The sequence below is a fragment of the Terrapene carolina genome, unplaced genomic scaffold, assembly GCF_002925995.2.
Source record: "Terrapene carolina triunguis isolate 2854851 unplaced genomic scaffold, T_m_triunguis-2.0 Scaffold633, whole genome shotgun sequence".
Taxonomy (NCBI): domain Eukaryota; kingdom Metazoa; phylum Chordata; order Testudines; family Emydidae; genus Terrapene; species Terrapene triunguis.
The window spans coordinates 3,851,875-3,878,652 of NW_020664984.1; the positions used below are offsets into that span (position 1 = coordinate 3,851,875).

Genomic DNA, 26,778 nt, shown 5'->3' on the forward strand with positions numbered 1-26,778 from the left:
CCACCATTGTTCTAACCAAGTTTTACCTTAAGTTTGTAAAAAGATTCAATCATGTTATTGAACACGACTTGAATAAACCATTTCTGTTATACACCAATACTAGCTGTAGTAAGACAGAACCAAGGATGGGGAGCTCTTGGGATGCAGTCAGTTATGTTTGTGTCATCCTTTCCTGCATCAATTTTGCGTTGGGGGGGTGACATTATTGACCTAAACTGTGACCGTATAGATCATTGTTGCAACCACTGTTATATATTTGCAGCAAATATTGTACAAAGGTTGTCGTGTGAGGTGTCTACGAAGAGGTTATGATTTGCTGGTTATAATTATGCTAGCTGTATGTGTGCATCATTTTTGTATTTGAAGTTAAGAATATGGGCTATGTACTTGGAATCAAATACATTTGAGATACAAGTAGCCTCAGTGAAGCATTTGGTCAGCTTCTTGAGAAAGGACTATTCTCAGTAAGTGCCCAATAAAGAAACACTTAAGTGACAATGAACTTTGGGAGATGCCGATCCACATCTGAGTTTTCCTGGGAACGTTCAAACTAACACGTAAGCAATGGCGTCGGCCTGCAAACTGAGTCATGCATAGACATGTGACTTGCCCATGTGACTCCAGACTCCTTACTGTGGAAAATCACAGCAGCAAGATGAACAAAGGGGTGTCCTTCCACGGGCAGAGAATATTAAAGGCCGTGAAAACGCCTCCATTTTGTCTTCAATCCTGCTTCTTACTTCTGGAGGAACCTTGCTACAAACTGAAGCTCTGAACAAAGGACTGAATGACCCATCCCAGCTGGGGATGTACTCCAGAGACTTGATTTGAACCTGCAGTTTATTCCATCACTGCTACAAGCCTGAACCAAGAACTTTGCTATTACTGTATGTAATTCTATTTAACCAGTTCTAGCTCTCATCTATATTTCTTTCTTTTTATGAATAAACCATTAGATTTTAGATTCTAAAGGATTGGCAACAGCGTGATTTGTGGGTAAGATCTGACTTGTGTATTGACCTGGGTCTGGGGCGTGGTCCTTTGGGATCTGGAGAACTTTTTTTCTTTTACTGGGGTATTGGTTTTCATAAGCATTTATCCCCATAACGAGTGGCACTGGTGGTGATACTGGGGAAACTGGAGTGTCTAAGGGAATTGCTTGTATAACTTATAGTTAGCCACTGGGGTAAAACCAAAGTCCTCTCTGTCTGGCTGGTTTGGTGCCTTAGAAGTGGAGAAACCCCAGCCTTGGGCTGTAACTGCCCTGCTCTAAGCAATTTGTCCTGAATTGACACTCTTAGAAATCATAGTCATAGAAGATCAGGGTTGGAAGGGACCTCAGGAGGTCATCTAGTCCAACCCCCTGCTCGAAGCAGGACTAATCCCCAGACAGATTTTTGTTCCAGATCCCTAAATGGCCCCCTCAAGGATTGAACTCACAATGCTGGGTTTAGCAGGCCAATGCTCAAACCACTGAGCTATCCCTCCCCCCCTAAAAGTGTCTCACCAAGGGCAGCATCGTTACAGATAGGTAACAGCACAGAAGCTGGCCACAGAGAACACTGGAGGCGGTGTCTGGGCCAATGGGCTCTTCCAAACAGCTGGGTGGAGAAGGAACACTGACCAATGGAAATACCTAGGAGGTGGTGCTTTGCAGGAGCCCTGGCCAATGGGTGTGAGGTGATGCAGAATTTGGGAGTACGCCCAATAGGGTGTTTTGGGGCAATACCCAATAGCGGCAACAGCCAACGAGCAACAGGCTTTGTAGTGAGCGGCCAGGCCTGCAATGCGGGGAGCAGTTGGCTAGAGGCAGAAGGAGACATGGAGCAAGGATAGGAAGGCGGGTAAGGGATGTGCTCTTAGAAGCGGCGTCCTCTGTGCGGCATGACCTCGCACGCACCGTGCCTCCAAGGTCACGCCGGCGGGGGCAGGCTCACACCGTTCCCGGCAGGACCGGAACGTCCAGCATTCTGCGACTGCGTGAGCGGCCACCCTATCAGGACCTCCTGGTACACACGTGCTCTAAGCCTCCATGCCCCAGAGAGCTCGCATCTACGACTGAGCTGCACAGCAGCAGCTGAACAGACAAACGGGACGGCGGCGGAAGGACAAGGGGAGAACGGAGAGAAGGGCGTCTGTCTTGTAACGGCAGTCTCAGTGGGCATAGTGCATGTGCCAAGGAGTAGAGAAGAAAAGGTGCAAGTTGCATCGACGTAGATTCACCTCTCAGTTTAGCCCTCAGTCTCTGCAGGAAGCTAAGGGATAAACTTAGACTTGCTGGTGGGGGGCGGGGACAATCTGTAGGGTTTGTTAAAAAAGGAAGGTTATTGAGAAGTTAGGGTTCTAGCCATTTGGACTCACAAGGGGGCTGGCAAATTAGCTTGGCCCTGAGGCTCCTGAGGGACATACGGCGCGGGGCGGGGCTCAAGGAAGCCTGGGGTTTGCTGGAGCTAGACCCGAGTTTTAACCACATGCAGCAGACGCTCCCGGGTTCCATTCTCGAGGATCTTGGAGCACCCTGCCTTTGGTTTGATGCCAGGCTCCCCAAACCGGTTTCTCCACAGAGAAAGGGTGGGTAAGTATCAGACAGACCGCGCTCGCTCCTAATGTGGCTCCATCTGCCAACTTACTAGAGAACTAGGACAGCACATGGGGCTGCCTTCAACTGTCTACCCGCACCAGCATCCTTGCAATTCCGCAGCGTCACCCGGAAGATCCCAGACAGCTGGGCTGCATCAGCTGCCACAACACTCGATCCAGGCATCTCAACTACCAGGAAGAGCCGCTTGGCTCGTCTTCCAGCATCTCAAGTCTTCGAGGAGATGGCAACGTATTTGAACCACCTCCAGATCCCATCAGTTCCACGGTCACTCACGTGTCCTGAGGTTTCACCAGTGACACTTTATCCTCCAGCTAATGGGCAAACTCACTACTGGGACTGGAAGTCCTTCACATTCCTTCTCGCACCTGCCTGTGGATCACACACCTGTGACACTGACAGGCCCATGCGTGAAAGAGGTTTGATGACAGACAGAGCCCAGGCTCGCAGGGCTTGCAAAGGGCCCAAAGCCACAGATTTTGCTATGGAAAAATCCTATTGCCCAGGCCCCCGGAGCAAGAAGTGCCACGCTCAGAGTAAAAATAATGCCCAGGGCCACAGATACCACATGTGCCTAAAGCAACTGTATTACAGCTAATTATGTTTATTATGGTTGTGCCTGAAGGCCAGCCAGGAATGGACAGTCGCTAGAGTCCTCAGGTTCTCCAGAGAGCATGGACAGGCTTCTGAGCTGCTACAGCAGAAGGCAGGACTGCAAGCTTTGCCTCCTGGAATTAAGGGCACTCAGTGTGGGCCACCTACTGCAGCTCTTCTGCGTGCTGGGGACTCCCTGCCTTCAATGGGAAGTCTGTGTCCAGGACTGGGCCCTTAGCAAATACTGGTCCCTTGACTGCTTCTGGTTTTGCAGACCCGATTTGCAGAAACAGCCTCCCAGTCTGTAGCGCAGCTGATGTCGGCCCGGCTGGCTGCCTGGCGTGAAGGTGTAAAGTGGCATCAACAGTGCCCAGCAAAGGCTGTCCACACGCAGATACACTCTGTATAAAGTCAGAAGTTATGCCCTTGCCTGGAGTTTGTAAAGCCAGACCCCCTGCCTAACCCTCCTCCTTCCCAGCCGGGGCTCCCCAAGCGCTCCTACCTTCAGGCTAGTCAGCCCCAGCCCCTAGCATCCTCCCTGCCGGACCATTCCCACCTCCCTGGAAGAAATTAAACCAGCCACCCCTGCCTTGGTGCCGACCCCTGACAAGTGGGGTTTCATTCACAGCCTGACCCAGTGCGATGCTGCTTTGGATTTCAGAGGTGGACGCCCACATACGTAACTTATCCAGCACCATCATTTCACCACGTTGGCCACTCAGTCCTCTTCCTCCTGCCTGCTGCACCATCTTTCCCTGTTTCAATGCTGGGGGCGGATCGAGAACATTAGCAGGATACAGTCCCAGGAGGATTCTGTTTGCACCTGGACCCACATGGCACCTGGCTTTACGGGGGCCTCATCTCTCAGGCCTTTGGGCCACGTACAAGATAAACCTTATGGGAAGACAGCACACGGATTACGCCAAACAGCCGGCTCCCATGGGCTTGCAAGCATGTGAGACCAGCTGATTAGACACGTGTTACTAGGCCATCGGAACATAGCACTCCCCGGATCAGCTCAGAACAGGGGGCCCTTCCAGCCAAGCATCTTTGTCTGGCACGGGAGCCAGATGCTTTGGCTGAAGTCACAAAGGACCGTGCGGCTGAACGGGTTCCTGGGGAGTTCTTCTCGGAATTCTTTCTGCCTGTTCACATCCTGCTTGCCAAGATGCGTGGCCCGGGGGGTGGGAGGCCCCGTGAAAGGGGCTGAGCTGCAGGGCTCTGTCCTCCTTTGTGAGCTGTGTTCCTGGAGAAGGGAACGCTTGGCCGGCTGCGGTTTCTAACCCTTCCACACCCAGATTTGGCGGGAGGAGGGGGGGGTTCTGCTGGTGAGATTATTTGGCTGAGAGCTGCCCAGCCCCACCCCGACGCTGTTACATTTGCAACTCACGTATTTTGTGACAGCTCTAAAATGCTGAAACATGCAGCTGATTATGAGCAGCCAGCAGTATTCCTCCACAGCCCTCTGTCCGCAAAGCCAACTGCTCCTCTGCCTGGCGAGTTCTTCCTCTCTCCAAAAATGATCCTCTACAGCACGAACTACAGAGCAGAGGGCCAGCGCTGCAGTGCCAGCTCCTCTCCTACCGTGAGTCTCAGGGCACCGCGCAGGGCACGAAACACACCTGGACTATGGGAAATGCCTCCTCTGCCCCCGGAGCAAAGAGATGCAGGGCACACCACACTGTGACGGCCAATCACACTCCTCACCCCAGGAACGAGGCGATGCCCTGGTGCACAAAGACGATGGGATGGATGGGGGGAGAGACACTGGTTAAAACCTCTCTCCGGGAACTGAGCCCTAGTATCCAAGCCTGGGGCAAGATGCAGAGGGGGGTCCCCGAGATTGCAGCAATCCCCATGTTCCTGCTCCACAAGGGATGGTGGCAGTGGTTATGTACAGCAGAAGATCTAGTACTCATGACCTCCTCTAGTCCCCTCCCCAGCCCAGCACTCCCGGCGCACAGACCCCCCTCGAGGCAGAGAGAAACCCTCCACTTCCACCAGGTCTGGGGCTCTGCGTAGGGTCAAGTGGCAGGTTTGTTCCCCCGCCCCAGCACCATACAGCAGCCATCCCAAAAGCTCCCAGCTGGCAGAGACGCCAGAGCAGATTGTTACATTCTTAAAGAAAACCTTCGAAGCACAAAAAGAGTCTTTCAACTACCAAAATGTGAGAATAATTAACCCAGCATTGTTCCTCCAAAATCGCTTGGCAAAAAACCTGCTTCTATTTGCATTCAAAATAAATGCTTCAAGATGCACAAGTCTGCGCCCAGCATCGGGTGCCCCTCCCTCCACTGCAGGATTCATACAGCACTTGAGCATTAATGGAATTAGTACTCCAGCCCTTGAAACGGGCCCCCGCAGCCTTCCCAGGGCTGAGGGGAACAGGCACCCGTTGCCTCTGCTCCCTGGCTGCTTTGCAAGCACCAAACAAGGATGCTGAAGCCAAAGGATGGGGCGGAGGTGGAGGGGGGCCGCCAGACACTGCTCAACTGGCAGATGGTGAGAGGGAAAGGGGGAGAGGTGGCAGGTCTGACTCCCTGGTCCACTTACACCCGTCGTTGTAGGATCTGAGCCTCAGTCCCTAATGGATTTATCCTCACAACCTCCCTGTGAGGCAGGCCTATTATCCCCATTGTACAGATGGGAAACTGAGGCAGAGAAACACTCTGGGGCAAGCCTAAGGTCACACAGGGAGTCTGTGGTGCAGCAAGGATTTGAACCCAGGTCCTAGGCTAATGCCCTCTCCATTAGGCCATCCATCCCAGCCCCTCTGCAGTCCTTCATTCCAAGACCCAGCCACCGAGGGGCAGAGAGAGTGGGGCTGACAGCGGGCGGTCAGTGGCAGCGCGGATCGGAAACACAAAGCCAACCCACAATCACTGGGCTCCAGAGGCTGCTTCTAGACACTCGACTGTAGCGGACGTCCCCAGATACGGCCTTGGAGACCGCGTACGGATGCCACGCTCCCAAGGAGATGCGTTGGCTATGGAGGAACTGATGCGTCTGGCTACAGCCCCTCAACAGATTCAAGCCGCGGCAGGCTGGGATGGATCTATCCAGGGACTCTCACAGCCTCCCATCACCTTTCCTTTTTGTGGGCTCACCCCAGAAGTTACCCACACCACCTCATGCTGCAAACTCAGCAGGTCTCAGCAGCTAAGCAGGCTGGGTCAGGGCTAGTTGATATTAGATGGGCGACTGCCTAGGAAAACCCACAGTGCAGCAGTGGGTATCTGTTATGAGGCGTTCCGAGACAGCATAACCAGTGCCCCAGCGCGGTGCCAGGGAATCCTGGGGGGACAGGCTTCCAGAGGAAATGTAGACCAGAGGCCCAGACCATTTGTGGTTGTTAAAACCCCCCGGCACTTTCACAACAGCAAGGTGTTTTTAGTCGCAGTAACTAGATTCACTGTACAGCTTCAACTACAGCTAGTCCTCTCTTTGTCCTGCAGGCTGGGTGCTGTTAAACACCTCCGGAGTCCAGCACCAGAGGTGACTGCATTTCAGTGGCGGGAAGTGATCCCAGAAGGTAAAGTGCTTTGGGATCTTTCGGGATAAAAGGAGGAATCAAAATCAGAGATGATATTTACATTAGGTGGCAAACTCTTCTGTGCAGGGACCTTGCTCTCATTGTCCAGAAAGCACCAGGCATGCTGGTAGTGCTACACTAGAACAAACCCAGCAGTCAGACTGCAAGGAAGGGTTTCCTATTGCATAAGGCTCTGGGGCTGGGACTCAGGAGACCTGGTCCAGTTCCTGGTTCTGCCAGACTTTCTGGGTGACCTTGAGCAGGTCACGTCAGCTCTGGTCTCAATGCTGCATCTGCAAGAGGAGGATGCAGCTATTCCCATCGTCTGCGTTGCCTATTGAGACAGCCCTGGCCCGAGGGAGTTCACACTCGTACTGTGTGTGTGCAGCAGTGCCTAGTGCAACAGGGCCCCAATCACAGCAGCGTCCTGTGGGCATGACGGCAGCACAGACAGCACTTGGCTGCCAAGTTCCAGCTCCTCGCAAAGCGATTAGGCTACGCTGAGGAACTTGAAATAAAAATCAGCTTGCGTAGCCACAACAGCAGCCCGGCCAGGTGTGAGCGCCAGGGCACGCCTGACCTGCATGCAAAGGGACTAGAGGCGGGGACCTCGCAATGCAGGAATGTGAGTCAGCAAGAAAGCTGCTCACTCCGGATTAGAGAGATTATCTAGCTGTGCGTCTCTCTCACATCCCTTTGGGTGGGCTGGGGGGAAGGCGTCTTACTCTAGGATCTGCCATGGAAGGGGAGAAGTTGGCCAACACCATGAGCGATATCACCTACCCTGTCCCCAGCAGGGTCACCGTAGTCAATCGCCAGAGGGCCCAGCCTAGTGACCAGTGCCCTGAGGGATAGCTCAGTGGCTTGAGCATTGGCCTACTAAACCTAGGGTTGTGAGTTCAATCCTTAAGGGGGCCATTTAGGGAACTGGGGTAAAAATCTGTCAGATTGGTCCTGCTTTGAGCAGGGGGTTGGACTAGATACCTCCTGAGGTCCCTTCCAACCCTGAGATTCTATGACCAGTGCCCTGCACAGCCACGCCCAGGCCCTAGGTTCAGGGCAGAGGCTCCCCCCGGCCTGGCTGAGCAGGACTGAAATGCAGCGCAAGGGAACCCCAGATGGTTCCTCTGCCCTGGAAAGGGGGTGGCCAGGACAGGGTGTTGTGAGAGGGACAGCAAGCAGCAGAACAAATAGGGGGCTAGTAACTACCAGCCCCATCGTCTCCAGGGGGGCAGGGAACGCCCCGAGCTCCCTGCAGCTCATTCGGACACGAGGCTGCATTGGCACCTCTCCCCATCCACAAGCCCCCACTAGGTGTCGGGGATGAGACCCACCCAGCCACGGCGAGTCAGGGCACATGAACGCAGGCTCAGTGCTTCCCTAGTGACACAGCCCCCTAGATTCCACACGTCCCACTGGGAGGCGACTGCTGGCCAAGGAGAGCGGCACAGCGGGATCCAGCTACGATCCCCACGGCGTGCAGAGTGCCAGCTGGGCAGAGCACCAACAGAGGGGCTGCCATGGGGCAAAGGTGGGACCCTGCCCCCCATTTAAACGCCCCTCTCCCAGCGGAGCAGGATGGCAGTCCATAGTTACCAGCGGTGGAAGGTGCAGGTTTGTCCTTCAGCCTAGGAAGCCTTGGGGGTCTCAACATTCAGTGGCCACAGCAGACTAAGAGGGTCTCCTCTATCTCGCCCCCCGCAAAGCCTCAAGTGCCGTGGCCCGTGGCGCTAACAAGGGCTCCTGCAGACTGAGCAGCCAGCCCAAGGAGGAGGGCAAGGTCTCAGGCATCCCAACCCCATAGCCACAGCAAGGAGGGCGAGCCCACAGCACTGGCCCCAGGATCCCCCACTTGGCCGCCGTTCAGCAGCTTACGGAGAGCGGAACCGGAGCCAGCTGCACTGGCAGATTTTCAGCGCAGGAGGGAAGAGCTCCCGTGTTCTGGTTAAAATCCCTTCGGGGGAAACAAGCAGCCCCCAGCAGCCAACAGAGGTATTCGATAGCGTCCAAGTTCACTCCCAGACTGAGAGGAGAGCAACGCAGTGCTGGGCACTTTAAAAATGAAACAAGCAAGGAGACACACAGATAGCCTCTTCTCTCTTTGTCAGTCCTGAGACATGGTGCCCCCAGGGCACATAGCACCAGTTTCCTTCCCAAGCACGAACAAAATCAAACTGACTGTGAATTGCACTGACCGGACTCGGCACAGAGCAGGGCACAGGAAAGCCATTATCAGACAGCTGGGATCATGGACTGAAAATACACCAGCCGGCAGCCAAACCCCACCGGCAATGAGAAAAGGCAGCCTGTCTCTCCCCCATCACACCCCCCTCACCTACTGACCCAGCCCCTCTCCCTGACTAAGGGAGGCATTGCCAGTACCCTGGCAAGCCCCTGGACTGCATCTGGCTAAGTACCGCAGCAAGACCCATCCCCGCTGCAGACTGAATGCGCAGGCAGTCGCTCAAGTTGCAGCAAAGCCATAAAACGTCATTGGATTCCCCCTCCCTAACCTGGCTTCGCTTGTCAGAGCTCCAGATGGAAGCTACAGATGCCCAGGTGGGTGTGCAAACAAAGTTACGGCACGTCGATCAAGGTGACTCGTCTCGCGACAGCGGCTTGAAGAAATGGTTCTAGATCAGACTCGCCAGGTAATTGCGACGGGTCGGGGAAAGTGCCAGCACCCGCCTCCCCAAAATACAGGATTAAAACATGTTCAAGTTCTAAAATCTAAAGCGGAAGGGAAGTTCAACTTTCAAAATCAGAGACAAGATTTGACTTCAAGGGCTAAACTATTTTGAATTTCAAATTTACCACCCTGTCTTAGCCTGGTTTCTGCTAGTAGCCGAGAAAAACAATTCAACTTGCAAGAGAGCAGGAGCTCGGTCCCTGCTTACGCAGATCAGAGAGCCCCCACAGCATGGTCACTTACCCTTATTAGCTGCAGCCATCTATCCCACAAGCGTGTTAAAACTTCAGACGAATGGGCAGAAGGCCATCCTCCACACAGCGACCTCTTCGAACACGAGCTGGGGAAGGGAAGGGGACAGAATTGGACAGGTTAGCAGGGGGAAGAATCAACCTATCATCCGATCACTGCCTGCAGGAAGGTCTTGTATTGAAGCACGGCATCCGATCAGCGCCCGAAAAGGCTTCTTCTGGGTCCTAGCGTCTGACAGGGGTAAGACACTCAGAAAACCACGCTACAGCTGCGGTGCGACAAGTGGAAGCAGGAGCAGAACATCCCCTGTAAAAGCCAATCCTCCAGCTGGAACTTGGTCCTGGAGCATACGCTTAAGCACAGTCCTGCCTCTGTAGTCACGCAGAGGCTCTGTCTAGTCGCAGTACCGCCGAGGCAGGACAACCCCAAGGGTTAAAGCAGGCTAAGCGGTGCTCAGCGGGGAAGTGGATGGTGAGAGCAGCCTCCCTGCAGCTTATATGAATTAAAAGATCCCCTTGCTTCTTGGAAACAAAGGAGCACTCAAATAAATACCCTGGAACTGACTTCAGCACTCAAGCGGTCGTCTTCAGCCGCTTGGGTGACAGACGCTGGGCTTGGTGGAGCACTCAGCACAACACGGCTCAGTCCCCAGCTCACCCTGAGCGAGTCACTTAACCTCTGGGCCTCAGATCCCCATAACACATTTCCCTTCTCCCGCCCTTTGTCTCGTCTACTTCAATTTTGGGGGCAGGAGCTGCCTCTTACGCTGCCTCCCTCCATTACCCTGCACAATGCGGCCCTGATCTTAGCTGAGCCCCCCAGGTGTTACTGCATTACAAACAGGAAACGTGCCATGCCACATAAAGGTAGAAGCGTTTCATAAAGAAACCAATCTCCTTTTAAAAGAAAGGGCAGCAGCCTGGGAGACAGAAGACCTATTCCCAGCCACTGGCTTGCCGTGTGACCCTGAGCAAAAAGCTGCTGTGCCTCGGTTTCCCCATCTGTACAATGGGGGAGGGCCCATACAACCTTGACTTTCAAAGCACTGAGTTGTCAGCTAAAACGACGCTATGTAAATATTTTTCTATTCTAAAAGAAGCAGAAGAGAGTGATTATCCAGAGACAGATTTCAAACAGCAGATGTGTATCCCACCACGGATGTAGCTCCCAGAAATGGTGTAAAACAGAGCTTTTACCTAACACTTGGGTTTTTTCCCTGAGAAATATCCTTAATGTATTCCCCCCCGCCCAGCCAGAACCAGTTGCTAGAGTTTCATTAACACTTTTTTTTTTAAACACTACAACATTTCTCCAGAGTCTCAACACAGAACAGTTTGTACCAGATACCAGAGCACACTTCTACTGAAAGTTGTTTGCAGACACGTCAGAGATTAAAAATAGGGCTTTGCCTCAGTTCTAGTCAAACCGCCCGTCTCCCCCACTCTTTTCTCGTTGATGCTGCAGCACCATCCACGCTCTCATTTGGGATGAAGCGTCTGGCCCTGCCTGCATCACGAGACGTGGGTCAAAGCCACCTCTAGCCCTGCCCTTATTCCCACAACATCCTCTACGCCAAAAGCCAAGACAGACCCCAGAATGCCCAGACGTAAGGAGAGGAGGTGGAGCAGCTGTCCTGGTCCCCTCCCGCCTCACAATGCAGAAGAGGCCCCATCACAGAAACAAAGACACTGGAGTGCATCCATATGATCTGCCAGACGAAGGACAAGGGAACTTAGGACTCCTAGTGGTATCCAGAGCTCCAGACGGGAAGCTGAGGAGTTTACAGAGCTGCTGCCCAGCACGATACTCAGGCCCCCAGTCCTCAAGCCGTCAAATAGACAATCTCAATGACGCAGTGGTACCTGGCCTCATGGAAACCAGGAGATTCTCCCAGGCAGCCTCTGGACCTACACATGCAGCTGGACACATCCCGGATTCTATCTTCAGCCTAGGACTGGACATTGGAGATGCCACCAACATACCACTCTCTTGGTCTGGCCAACGCCTCATCCAGGCACAGCTCAGAGGGGTAGCGAGCAACCCTAGATGACCCGTCCCCAAACCTCCCTAAGATTTTCAACTCATCCAAGGAGAACAAGCCACCCAGACACACTAACTCATGGGTACCTTGGCTGGGTAACAGTACAATCTCCTGACTGACATCCCCCACCACTGACACCTTGGCCCCAAGCCATCCACTCCCCCCACCACCACACCGACCACGAATATTGCCTTGAGCTACGGCAGATGAAGCGCGGAGGGAGAACGTTAGACACCAGTGATGTTAGAAACAAAACCAACCACCTGAATCCCTCCGCCAGAAGCACCACCACCACCTCCAGGACAATGCCACTGCTGTAAAGAAGGCAAAACAAGCCTTTCACTCCACCACAATCTCCACAGCACCAGCCAGCAGTTCTTCTGCACAGCAAACTGGCTGATCAACCCGGACAGCAGACCCAAGCACCGACCCTTGCCAAGGGCTGTCAGCATACGTCACTGATAAGGTCCCTTTTTCAAACAAAAAACGGCAAAAGTTACCTCTATGCAATCCCACTGGAGCGCTGATCTGCAAAACCTTCATAACTGGTGATGATGCAGGAGAAGGAAAATACCCAGCTTGACCCTCTGATCCCAGAGGGAGTTGGGAGGGCTGGCCAATAGAAAAAAAAAAATGACTTGCAAACTCAGACCTCCTTATATGGCAACTGCGACTCAGACAGCAAATGTTTCTGAAGACTAGCACACTGCTAATATAGTGCCTATTTTTAAAGAGAACCCTGGATTTCCTTTGGCAATCAGGAAAGAAAATCCTGACCATTCTACATTAGCAGAGTATAAATCAAATGGCTAGTCCACAACAGAAAGAACAGAGCAGAAATAAAGGGTCAAAGACGAGAAACAGAACAATGAAACTTAGAAATACTTCCACATGGAGAGAGATTGAAAAGACTGGAATTCTTTATTGGAGGGAGGAGACAAAGGGAGGGCTGTAACAGAGGGACCCACCAGGTTTCTTACACTAAGCAACCTTTGTCAAAGGCACCTTTTCTCCCCCTTGCATATGTTCCCTGGCTATGCTCACAATATCGTCTGACTACTCCAATGCTGTGTGCTCCTGCTAGCCTCCAAAGCCAGCACCACCACAGGAGAAGGAACTAGATTCTATTCCTTCCCACGCCGCTACCCAGTTGTTCACTCATCTCCAGTTACAGGGACAATCCATTACGTCTTTGCGAGCCTACTGAAGGGTGGCTCTGCAGAACCTTGGTACTGCTCATGGTGCACTAGAACAGCGGTCTTCGATCTGTGGGGCCTAGGGGGGCAGAGAGTAACATTTGGGGAGCACAACTGGAGCCCGGACCCCAGGGGTCCTGGCCACCAGTCCCGCACCGGGGGGTCCGCTCCTGCCCCCGCCCCCAGCTGTGGCCCCAGCCGCCAGCTGTGGCCCCAGCCTCAGCCCCCTTAACCCTGACCACATCCCCCCCTCCTGGAGCCGTGGCCCCGCTCCTGGCTCCATGGAAGGGGGGGGACATGCGGACATGGGTAAGGGGGGGGCATGAGGTAAAAAGTTTCTGGACCACTGCTCTAGAAGGAAGAAACCCAGCTTGATTCTCTGATCCCAGCCCAAGTTGGCAGGGCTGGCAGTTAGAAAAAAATATACTATTTTAGTTGTAAACTGAGCACTTCTTATATAGAAATTGAGCCTCAAGACACAGAGCCCCGTGATGTCTGTTTTACTGAGTCACTGTTCAGAGTAAAGCACTTTGAAGAGGAAGTTTGCTGCAATCGGATTTTAACTGGGACAGTTTTTAAACCACCAAAAATTTTAGAGCTTGCAAGTTCTTCTGATTCCAGTTCCAACTTTCTAAAAGTCATCCAGCTTCAAATCTCAGGAAAGGTGAATTACTTCACCAGGTGCAATACAGCCTGGCCTAGATCTGATTATAACAGAGAGTGACATCACATATCTCCGTGTTATCCACATAGTGCAAGGAAAAGAACGAACAGATCCAGTCCTGCCTCTTAATAAAACCATTTTCCAGCAAAACACAGACTCCGTCGGCTAGAGAAACTCAAACCTGTAAGGAAACAGAGCTCAGTTCTTGGAGGTGAGTAACAAAGCTTAGCTGGGTTTTAAATGAAACACAGATTTACATTACATGCTGAATGCCCCAGGACCAGTTACCAGGCTTAGGGCTGGGACAAAGATTCAGCATAGAAATAAAGTTTTAATTCGCTTTCCTAAAAATTCTTCATAGCCTCCAGCGGGGTCTGCTACCAATGCACCAAAACGCATCCGTCTGGACCAGGGGGTCACAACCTTTTTCTTGCTGAGGCCTCAACATGCTATAAAAATGCCAAGGTCTGGCAGAGGGGGGAGAAACTCGGGGCTCTGGGCCAGGGGGGACCCTGGGGCACAGGCATAGTTTTACTTCTAATTGGGGGGCAAGAGCTGGCAGGACTCAAGCCAGCTCCACACAGCGGGGCCCAGGGAGGGAGCATCACCTCCAGCCCCTGACTCACTCAGGAGGCTGCTCGCCTGTCTGGGCTGTGGGGGAACGCAACCAAAAATATAACTCAAAGGGGGGACTCCGGTCAAAGAGTCTGAAAACCACTCAGGGTGCAGGGGGGTAGCTAGGGGCTGTGTGCAGGCAGGGGGGTGGTTCAGGGTGCAGGGATGGGGTAGCTCAGGGTGCAGGGAGAGGGTAGCTAGGGGATGTGTGTGGGTGGAGGGGGCTCCCAGTGCTGCTCCCAGCTTTGGCGGGCGGGGGGAGGGTGCTGGGGCTCCCGGCTTCAGCCCCCCCGCTGCTCCTGGCTGGAGTGGGGAGGAGGTTTGCCAGCTTCAGTCCTGCGCCACTCCAGGCTGCAGGGCGGCTGCCTCCATTAGCCCTGCGCTGCTCCCAGCTTCAGCGCTGGGACTCAGAGCCAGCCGCTGGGCTACGCAGCCCCTCTGAAAGGGCTTGTGGGCCACAAGGGGGCCGCGGACCCCCGGTTGAGAAATGCTGCTAGAGGGGATGTTGTTTCTTAAATCTCAATAGCTAGAGTAGGGTGACCAGATGTCCCAATTTTACAGGGACAGTCCCAATTTTGGGGGGGTTTCTTATATAGGCTCCTATTACCCCCCCACCCCGTCCCGATTTTTTACACCTGCTATCTGGTCACCCTAAGCTAGAGGTTGGTTTATGGCCTGAGGCAGAAGCATTTATGACTCTTCCAAAATGTGTGGGTTTATGTTTCTTTCTGTTTTAACTCTGGACTTTGTCATCACTAGAAAGGTCACATCCTTCTTTGAACCCTGCTGAGCTCTCGGCCTCCAGGATGTCTGGTGGCAAGGAGTTCCACTGGACTATCATGCATCATCTGTCACGTGTTTCCTTTGATCAGCTGTAAAATTTGCTCCCTTTCACCATCAACTGTCCTCCTCATCTTCTTGAATTATAAGACAAACTAAAGAAAAAAGCGTCCAGCCTTCCCCCATATGCCACATATTCCTCTGGATCCCTTTATCAGTCACACTTTATAAATGGAAACTTACTATAAATAGTTAATACCTGATTAGTAGATCTTTTCATAACTGATGAATCAATTGTTATGGAGCCCAACAGATCGATATAGACTCAAAAATGCGAAGTCCAGAAGGGACCATTATGTTCATCTAGTCTGACCTTGCATAAACAGGCGAGGGACCCTCACCCACACGGTTTATAAGCATGGCTGATATCTCGAACATCTTCCACTTATATCATTAGAACCATCTTTAGCACATGCTACTCATGTCTAACATGCTGATATAAAATTTATTAATCATTAATTATCGCTTTATAATTAGAACCTTCATATAAAGTACAACACATTTATCAGGGCCTCTTTGCATGATAGCAAAACGATTGGGACTCTCTCTTCACATGAAAATGATGAGGGGCATGGGAGGAAAGCTTCCATCACCCATCTCTGAACCGCCTCCTATTCCTGCCCTGTCCTTCTGGAGACCGGGCGTCCCGAACTGAACACAGCACCCCAGAGGGCGGCAAACACGGGTTCATACAACGGCACTAGATTACTGTGCTTTATTGTTCTCCAACCCATTTCTTTTACGCCCCAACGGTGCAATTACTGGCATGCATTGAGTAGAGATCTTTGTGCTCTCCCCAACGAGGCCCGGGTCTCTTCCCCCCTCCCGCCAGTTCATTTTGCACCTAGTGAATGAGTAACGCAAATCAGAGCCATTACCCATCAAAGGCTCAGGCATCAGTCTGCATTTATGCCATAGTGGGAATCCTTTAGCCATCAAAGATGAACACCAATGCTTTGTAATAATGCAGCAAATATAGCAGCAACCTGAATAAGAGATCCATACCCAGAGCCCTGGGAAATTATTTATTTTTTAAGATATAAATTGTTTTATTTTGGGGGAAATTTCCTGTTATTTTGGTTTATCCTGCTCCCAGGAGGTAGGGTTGGCAGGCATCTGGTTTTCGACTGGAACGCCCGATTGAAAAGGGACCCTGGCGACTCCGCTCAGCACTGCTGACCAGGCCGTTAAAAGTCCAGTCAGCGGCGCAGCAGGGCTAAGGCAGGCTCCCTCCCTGCCCTAGCTCCACGCGGCTCCCAGAAGCAGCCAGCACGATCCCTAGGGGCAATCAGGGAAGCTCTGCGCGCTGCCCCCATCCCCAGCTCCGCAGCTCCCATTGGCCAGGAACCATGGCTAATGGGAGCTGGGGGGGCGGCACCTGCGGACAGGGGCAGCGCACACTGCACAGAGCCGCCTGACCACCCCTGCACCTCGGAGCCGGACATGCCGGCCGCTTCTGGGAGCCGCGTGGAGCTAGAGCAGGCAGGGAGCCTGCCTTAGCCCTGCTGCGCTGCTGACCAGGAGCCGCCTGATGTAAGCGCCGCCCGGCTGGAGCCCGCAGCCCGAACCCCTGCCCCAGGTCGGAACCCCCTCCCGCACCCCAACCAGCTGCCCCAGCCTTGAGCCCGCTCCCACGCGCCGAACCTCTCGGCCCCCGCCTGGAGCCTCCTCTTGCACCCCAAACCCCTCACCTCCAGCACCATCCCAGAGCCTGCACCCCCAGCCGGAGCCCTCACCCCCTCCTGCACCCCAACCCCCTGCCCCAGCCCAGTGAAAGTGAGTGGGGGGGGAGAGAGAGAGCGACAGAGGAAGGGGGATGGAGCGAGTGGGGGCGGGTAGGGGTGTTCAGTTGTGTGTGATTAGAAAGTTGGCAACCCTATTAGGGGAGCAGGTTGGAGGGTCTGCAGAGCGAGCTACAGCACTGGACCCAGCGCCCTGCTCCAGGCATTCTGACCTGGAGCATAGCGGGCAGTGCCGCATGTGACGACAGACGGGCAGCCAGGCCGAATTTGAGTGCGCAGTTATTATTATTATTTGGTCAGCCAGTTACGCCGAATATCTGACACACCAGTTCTGGCTTGTTTGTTGAAATCATGTTTGTTGAAATCATGCTCGGTAAATAGGCCTTGAATCAAATCAGTCGGCCCTTCTGTTGAGAGTAATTCAGCCTCTGTCTCCTTTTCACACTTCTTCCCATCCACATTTACTAGAGGCTGTTGAGACGTCTTATGAACTTTCAAATACGTCCTACAGCTGAGCTCACAAATCAAACCCACGGCAACACGTTCCTAAAGCACACACAGTGTGCCGCACATGTTCCCAGCTAGGAGCCTGTTTCCACCCCACCCCCAAACTACAGCACTGTCTCATTAATCCCGGGCTCTGTGTTAACACCACGTGGGAGACCAGTTTCTCAATTAAACCCAATTATGCAGGAGATAATGGGACTCTGAAAGGTGACCTGAAAAAACAGAGCGCCAAATCCCACTGATGTTACCAAAAAACAGAAGAACGGCCAGCCCGGGTCAGCCCGGGTCACCCCGACAGTCCACCTAGCCCAGTATCCTGCCCTCCAACAAGGCATCGGACACAGAACCTCCACCGGGAACATCGGCAAGTCACAGGTGACCAAGCTGGACACAGAAGCCAGGAGTCCTGAATGATAGTTCAGCTCTAGAGCCGTTCATCACAGCCACAACCTACAACCTCACAGCTCCCATTAAAAAAAAAATCTAGTGGAAGCAGCTGCGGCTTATTGGCTAGCACGCAGGACTAAGGATCAGGTTCTCATCTGACTGAGTCACTGGTAAATTCACCATTGCCTTATGATTCAATGTCCATGTTCCGGATAGTGCAAGGACCACCCCTTGCCTTTGCACAGCTGAGGCCTCAAAACACCACCCCCGACACAGGCACTTTCACGCCCTGCACAGTGAATTCCACCCCCAGCGTTCAGTCCCTTGGGGCAGGCCGGGCAGAAGATTAAGGCTCCAGCCCATCCAGCAGAGACGGACGGACGAGAAGCGCTGTGGGAAAGTTGCAGTCACACCTAGCTGGAGCAGGGTTTCTACTCTAATAAAACTCTGAGCGTCACACAGCTGCATCGTGCCTCTGTTAGTGCTAGTGGCTAAGACGCTGGCCTGGGAGTCAGGAGAAAGCGTTCTATTCCACTGAAAGGTCCAGCAGTAAAACCCAATGGATCAGGCATTATGAAATAAAGCGGCTGCGCTCTGGAGGTCAACAACGGGGGAGTGAGAAGCAATAGCGATGCTGGCTAAGTCAGGATATTGAGAGTCATTGATCATGGCAGATGTCTTCCTAAAACCAAACGGATCAAGTATTTTTTATGAGGCTTGGGGGGGGGGAAAAAAAAGGTGCTTCCCCCCAGCCAGGTTATTAAGAGCCGCCACGTTGTATGGAAAGTGTCACTGAAGAGCCATTATTTTCTGCTTCCCGTCAGTCTACCCCCGCTCTGCTGGAGGATGCAGGTGCACTAATAACACTAGATCATGGGAGGCGGGGGAGGAACAAGGAGGGATAATGGAATGAATTTAAAGACAAGCGTCACGGCAGCAAGATGGAGCAATTTGCAAAGGGAAACGGTGGAATCTCCACCACCCGGGTCATTTAAAATCCGACTGGCCGAACACAGCTGGAGCTGTACAAGAGGGAACGATTCGGCACTGGCAGGGGGACAGGCTGTCTTCGCAGGACTCTAATCGCTGCCTTGGGTGTACCTAGCTTGGCTTTCTCCTATAGCTCCCCCTCACTGCAGTACCTACGTGCTGCGTAGCCCCCCCTGCAAATAAATCATAAAGCACTTGGCTGATTGAAGAGCAGGATTAAATAGCTCACAGAAGTAAAGCTAAAATAAGGTTACGTATGGGCTGCAATTACACCAAAGCAGGAGGAAGAGAAATCAAGTGGCAAAGGGAAGAGAGGATTTCCCTGGGGAATTGAAATGCGAGAGAGAGAGAGAGAATTGCTGGAGCCAGATGGTGGTGTCGTCTTCGGTAGCAGGGGCTGCAAAACAGAAGGCTCTTGCACCAAGCGGGGAGGACGGAGAGGCAGTCGGCATAGGGTGACAGAGTGAAGGCCCAGCTGCTTTCACAGAGCAGCCCATGAAGGGCAGCGTTTAACCCGATTCTGAAACAAGCCAGAGGAGCTCTGAGCAAGAGGGACAGGAAATCTTGATCCTTGATATGGGCCCCATCTGCAAGGCACCTAAATACATGCCTAACGAAGCACGAGGAGTCCCCTTGTCTTCAGAGACTGCCCACAAGCTAAAGTGCCTCATGGAGTCATGGCCACGGCTGTGTGGCTCAGATCTTATTGGCTAGGGCCCTACCAAATTCAGGGTCCATTCTGGTCAATTTCATGGCCATAGGATTTGAAAATTAGTCAATTGCACGTTTTCAGGTGTTTATATCTGAAATTTCAGGGAGTTGTAACCAGAGGGGGTCCCAACCCAAAAGGGAATCATGGGGAGGTGTCGCAAAGCTGTTGTCAGGGGCCCGCGGGATTGCCACCCTCACTTCTGCCCTGCCCACTGGAGCTTCCCGGAGGTGGGTTAGATCTCCCCCCCTTGATGCTGGGAGGACTCCAGTCAGGGGCTCCTTGCTGCTATTCCCAGCCAGGCTGGGGAGGAACAGGACTTGCTCTTCCCCTGCATGGCCATTCTCCGGGGGGGGAGAGAAGAGATCAGACCCACATCCAGGTACCTGTCCTGGCTGCAGGATGCTCCCAGCAGCACTGGGGGGAGATCAGACCCACCCATGGGCAGCACATATCCTAGGCTGTGGAAGGCTAAGCCTCCCCAAACTGCCCCACCCACGCTCTGCCCCAAGGCCCCCTCCTGCTTGCCACTTCCCCCTTGGCCCCAGTCCAGGCAGGCTGCTCCTCTTCTGGAAAGCATGCTGGGGTGGGGGTTAGGGTGGCCGGCCTGCAGCCAGGACTTGGGGCAGCTGGGGCTGCCCAGCACTGGGTTCACACTGCCTGGCGCTCCGGGGAGTGGGGGGGGGGGGGGGCTGGGACCATCCTCCCTGTGTGCTCAGGACTCCCAGCAGTGGGGCCGCAGTGTTCCAGGGCTGGGGCCACGGCGCCCGGCGCTCTGGGCGGGGCGCTCAGGCGGGGCGGCCCAGGACTGGGGCAGCAGGGCTGGCAGCCGCTGGGAGGAGGGAGGGGCTCAGAGCTCCAGTGGGGGAGGGGGGCCCTCAGGAAAAAGGGGTGGGGCCAGGGGCTAGCCTCCCACAACAGGTGGCTCATGCGCCACCCAGGGACCCACCTCCACCACCATCCTGCAGCTGCAGGAAGCTCCAGGGCTGCTGCCCAGCCCCGGAAGGTACCCCAGAGGTGGGTCTGATTCCCCCACTCCTCCCCAGAATGGCTGTGCAGGGGAAGAGCAAGTCCTGCCACTCCCCTCCCCGCAGGAGACCTGATTTCACAGTCCATGACATGTTTTCACGGCTGTGAATTTGGTCAAGCCCTGTTAATGGCTCATCCTCACACTCCTTTTGTGGGCCCAGGCAGGGCTATTAACCCGACTTCACAGAGGGGGAACTGCAGCACCGAGGGGTGAAGTGACTTGTCCTAGTCCGCGGCCGGAATGGGAACCCAGCCCCTCCAAGCCCCCGAGCACACTAACCAACAGACCTGCCCTTCCTCCTGCCGAACACCTCCCGACTGGGACCAGAAGCTGAGCTGCTCCAGGCAGCAGGTGGCATTGTAACACACCGGCTTACACAGTCTTCTTTAAGTCGGCAAGCCACATTCAGTCTCGGATGAAAACCTACAGTGTTGCTAGGTTATTTTTAAAATGCATTCTCTGTTTTGGGGGGAGCTGTTGCAGACGGGAGGAGGGTTTGGTCTTGACCTTAATCTAATTAAACAGTTGCTTGAAACAGAATCACTTCCCGGGAGCTGGGCATTAGAAGATGTCAGAAAAAGAGGTTATCCTGTTGTAAGCAACTCGGTTCAGGGATTGGTCTATCCAGCATCCACAGAACAAGCACTAAGAAAATAGACGAAAGCCAGGTCACTGCTTTCTACTCCAATGGGACACCAATCCGCAAGGCTTTGACACATGCCACCACTCGTGAGAGGGGCTATAATAGAATGGGGAGAACCCCTCCCTTCATCTCAGCTGAATGTTGACTCTGAAACCTAATTGTGTCGTTTTTAGCAAGAGTGGGCGGCTATTACAGAAGTGGTGGGGGGCGCTCTGTAATTAGCACAGTGTTTCAGTACCATCCAGTGGAAGAGCTACTCAGTCTAGGGGTCAGACTGGATATCAGACTCTGCCCCCCTGACCAGGGCAGACTGGAGAACGAGACAGGGTCAGACAGCCATGGGCGTGCTAGGACATCGTGAGTGGCATCTGTTCCATTCCTCTAACTGCAGAGGAAAGCCTGGCTCACTCAGCTCGTACTAAAGTGGAAGATTAGATGAGACTAAATGCAATAGGCTGTTTGTCATTTTAAAATCCTTTCCCTAAAGCTTTGTTCCAACAGCTGAATACAAATACTTGGTTTTCGGGAGGCTGTTGGTCAGAGTCACAGAGCCCCAAAGGGAGGAAACAGCACCTGAAACACAGGCAGACCTGAAGGAGATAAGCAGTTGCTAGAGACAGGGCAATGTACCTGGGTCCCTGACTCTGCGTAGAAGAAATGCAAAATTCCACCCCCAGCCAGGTAAAGGTAAGAGGCTGAACAGCTAAGGGGGTGAACTCAGAGATGAGGAAAGGAAAGAGGACAGCTAGACCCGTAACTGTGCCAGTGGAGTATGGGACAAGTTTGAATAGAGTGTCACATTTCCTGCCCATTCTGTCCAGCATCCTATAGACACATCAGTTTTTGTTTGTTTTTCTCACACACACACACACACACACACACACACTTAAAGTATTTTCATTTGTATGCAAATGGAGAAAAGCATATCCACCCCAAAGAATCAGACCTTCTAAACTCAAACGCCTCTTAGCGGGATTGCTGCTGCTTGGGCACGACCCACAAAATCTTGTTCTGTCTTTGCATGGGGACGGACGGACACGACAGAGTGTGTGGAGCTAGTGACAGATCGACAGTGCTGCCCTCGTACGGTTAAAACAAAGGATGGATGCTTGCCAGGCTTAAACCCGGTGGCTTCAGAAGTATGAAACCAGCTTCAGGATAAACAAAATCAGGATGGGTTAAAAAAAAAAAAAAAAGATGAGATTTTAAATAATAAGTTTTTCTTTTTAAAATAAGCCTGTTTAAAATGAAATCTGAATTTAATACAAAAGATGTTAAGGCCTAAACTTCTTATAATCTCTTAAAACATTTAAATAAAAAATAAATATGCTGAATCCATGAGCCTCTATCAAAATCGGAGTTAATGGCTGCTTTTCTATACAAAGAAAATCACGGGAAAAACATCTAACTTTGGAGGTCAAGCTTTATAAACATGGCACAATAGGTCATGCAATGCATTAAGGGCTTGATCCTGCAGGGGACCCAGAGGCTGTGCTACTGGGTGCAGGAGACTGGCAAAGTCATCACAGTTGTTTGGACCACACCTCCAATTCCAGGAGACACCATCATGCATCTCATCTGTATCATCCACTGAGCCCATTAGCGTGGTCTCATGCTCTGGTTTTATAGCTTCTCCTCACCTGAGCTCTGATTGGCTCAATTCTCAAGTTATGAATATTCACAGAATCCTAGGACTAGAAGAGACCTCAAGAGGTCTCCTAATCCAGTCCCCCGCACTCATGGCAGGACTAAGTATTATCTAGACCATCCCTGACAGGTGTTTGTCTAACCTGCTCTTAAACATCTCCAGTGATGGAGATTCTACAACATGCCTAGGCAATTTATTCCAGTGCTTCACCACCCTGAGAGTTAGGAAGTTTTTTCCTAATGTCCAACCTAAACCTCCCTTGCTGCAGTTTAAGCCCATTGCTTCTTGTCCTATCCTCAGAGGTTAACAAGAACAATTTTTCTCCCTCCTCCTTGTAACAACCTTTTATGTACTTGAAAACTGTTATGTCCCCTCTCAGCCTTCTCTTCTCCAGACTAAACAAACCCAATTCTTCCAATCTTTTCTCATAGCTCATGTTTTCTACACCTCTAATCATTTTTGTTGCTCTTCCCTGGACTTTCTCCAATTTGTCCACATCTTTCCTGAAACATGGCACCCAGAACGGGTCACAATGCTCCAGCTGAGGCCTAATCAGTGCGGACTAGAGCGGAAGAATTACTTCTCATGTCCTGCTTACAACACTCCTGTTAATATGTCCCAGAATGATGTTTGCTTTTTTTGCAACAGCGTTACACTGTTGACTCAGATTTAGCTTGTGATCCACTATGACCCCCAGATCCCTTTCCGCAGTACTCCTTCCTAGGCAGTCTTAATGATTCCCAACATTCTGTTCGCTTGTTTGACTGTTGCTGCACATTGAGTGGATGTTTTCAGAGAACTATCTGCAATGACCCCAAGATCTCTTTCTTGAGTGGTAACAGCTAATTTAGACCCCATCCTTTTCCAGTCCTCTGGAATCTCTCCCGTCTTCCATAACTTTTTAAAGATAATCACTAATGGCTCAGACATCTCCTCAGTCAGCTCCTTGCGAATTCTAGGGTGTATTTCATCAGGCTCTGGTGACTTCAAGACATCTAACTTGTCTGAGAAATTCTTAACTTGTTTTTTACCTATTTTAGCTTCTGATCCTACCTCATTTTCACTGGCATTCGTTAAGTTAGATGTCCAATTGCTTCTAAACTTTTTGGTGAAAACAAACAAGAAGGTCATTCAGCACTTCTGTCATTTCCACTTTTTCTGTTATTTTTGTTCCTCCCTCATTGAGTAACAGGCCTACCCTGTACTTGGTCTTCCTCTTGCTTCTAATGTATCTGTAGAATGTTTTCTTGTTACCTTTTATGCCTCTAGCTAATTTAATCTCGTTTTGTGCCTTGACTTCACCCACCACAGAAACTTACTCTCGAAAAACACTCATCCACCCAATAACTCCCAGCCCTTGCTTCTGGATGGTTCTAGGCCCTCCGATCAATGCCCTTGCTCGGTCTCCTTGCATGTGTACACAGACAGATACAAACACACACAAACACAACTGCCTCCCTTTCTTTCTTTCAACAAACAAACACACTGCAGTGCAAAAGATGTGTGGGTTACACGAGCAGACGTCCTGGTGTGTCGTTAGTTCTTCTATTTTTCTGGGGGTGGGGCGGAGGACTTGTGTGACAAGGGAGAAGGAGTAGAATGTGCACCGCTGGTATCAAAGCAAGACACTGCGTGAAGAGGTGACAACATTCTCCAGAGCGCAGCCACCAGGGATGATTTCAACAGCTGGGAACTGGAGAGGAAAAAACCTCCCATGGCTGCAGGTCGTGAAAAGACCCTATTTGGGAATATTTTCAAGACATTCCTGTACCTCTGGATAAAAAAGGAACAGGTGCCAAGTCTGAACAGCACAACAAAGAGTTGTAAGGGCTGGTTGTCAGAATGAAACATCATCACGAAAAAGGGTCCTCAGAAGGCAGTAACTGAAGATGAACATATGGACTTGTCCAACAAGCTGGATCAACTGGTTAGTAAATATAATTGTGCCCTGTTCTTATAGACTGCCTCTGCTAGGAAATGATAACCTAGATTGACCAAAACACAGAGTTATGACATATTACTTATGAATTTCAAAATGTGTTCATACGACAACTGGTATGTTATTAAATACCAGTTTACTGTTACTGTTGGACTTCTGAAATGATTTTTTTTATTGCTCAGTATAACCAAACCTCCTAGGTGAAGATTTCCTGTTTAAAAGTAAAGTTTTATTGGGCATTTATGAATTCTAATATTTAAAAAAATCTTTTTTCCTCCAAGCTGTTTGATATGTTGCTAGAGATAAAGGTTCACAAAGATTTAGATACTCCTTATGATTTATTATTTTCCCTATAAAACTGGGTTTAGAATAAATGATATCATCTAGTGGTACAAGCAGCTAAAGTCCATTTGCAATCTCTTATTTTTTTTTTAAAGTGAGCGATTGCGAATTACTTTTAAAAAAACATTGTTTCAGGGTCCAGCTTAGATATAATGAACATCCATCATCTTCAGCATCTACAGCTTCAGAGTAATCTGCTGGCAACACCAGCAGTGCCGCAACTAAACATACCTCAGACAGGAAAATACCGGTATCAAAAGACTTTCTTCATCATCCCATAAAACCATGGGTGAGCTCGTAATCAGGACCAGCAAATTTCAGCAAGACTCCATAGATGAAAATATTTCCTCATTCATTTATGCAACAGAGTCTCCCTTTCATCTTGTTCAGAACAAACATTTCCATCAACCTGGTTCAATCATTAGGACCACGCTACACTCTACCCCACAGAGCAGACATTGCTGGATGTAGCGTATGAAACTGAACAGTGTGCAAAAAAAAAAAAAAAAAAAAAAAACTGATGGGAAATGTGGTAATCTGGGTCTTAATGGGTGCAGCAATGTACACAATAATCCAGTAATATGCGCTTGTGAGACAGATGATGGAGTTGTCTCTCTCAGTGGTTTACAACCTTCTTTTCATTTGCTCCTAAAAATTTTCAAATGGAGGCAGACCCCTTTGGAAATCTGTTGTCTGTATATATAGTTGAATTCTGGCTGTACTTTGTAACTTTGTCCTCATCCACAAATATTCCACATTTGGGGACAATAGATACCTTCAAGTCAGCGTCACTGCTATGGGTACCCGCATGGCCCCACAGTATGCCAACATTTTTATGGCTGACTTAGAACAACGTTTCCTTAGTTCCCGTCCCCTGGCGCCCCTCCTCTACTTGCGCTACATTGATGACATCTTCATCATCTGGACCAATGGAAAAGAAGCCCTTGAGGAATTCCACCATGATTTCAACAATTTCCATCCCACCATCAACCTCAGCCTAAACCAATCCACACAAGCGGTCCATTTCCTGGATACTACTGTGCTAATAAGCGATGGTCACATAACCACCACCCTATACCGGAAACCTACTGACTGCTATACTTACCTACATGCCTCCAGCTTCCATCCAGGACACACCACACGATCCATTATCTACAGCCAAGCTCTAAGATACAACCGCATTTGCTCCAATCCCTCAGACAGAGACAAGCACCTACAAGATCTCTATCAAGCATTCTTAAAACTACAATACCCACCTGCTGAAGTGAAAAAACAGATTGACAGAGCCAGAAGAGTACCCAGAAGTCACCTACTACAGGACAGGCCAAACAAAGAAAATAACAGAACGCCACTAGCCGTCACCTTCAGCCCCCAACTAAAACCTCTCCAGCGCATCATCAAAGATCTACAACCTATCCTGAAAGATGATCCCTCACTCTCACAGATCTTGGGAGACAGACCAGTCCTCGCTTACAGACAGCCGCCCAACCTGAAGCAAATACTCACCAGCAACCACACACCACAGAACAAAAACACTAACCCAGGAACCTATCCTTGCAACAAAGCCCGATGCCAACTCTGTCCACATATCTATTCAAGTAACATCATCATAGGACCTAATCACATCAGCCATACCATCAGGGGCTCGTTCACCTGCACATCTACCAATGTGATATATGCCATCATGTGCCAGCAATACCCCTCTGCCATGTACATTGGCCAAACCAGACAGTCTCTACGCAAAAGAATAAATGGACACAAATCTGACCATCAGGAATCATAACATTCAAAAGCCAGTAGGAGAACACTTCAACCTCTC

General features: G+C 51.3%; 1 protein-coding gene across 1 annotated transcript in view; it reads right to left on the bottom strand.

Annotated features, from left to right (window-relative positions):
* CUNH20orf27 (chromosome unknown C20orf27 homolog) overlaps positions 1-9,881 on the bottom strand; it is a 119,042-nt gene extending 109,161 nt beyond the window's left edge. The window contains exon 1 of the mRNA XM_024207034.2: positions 9,658-9,881. Within this exon, the coding sequence (XP_024062802.1) occupies positions 9,658-9,676 (19 nt within the window). The 5' untranslated portion in view covers positions 9,677-9,881. The remainder of the gene's footprint in view (positions 1-9,657) is intronic.
* Positions 9,882-26,778: the final 16,897 nt, after the last annotated feature.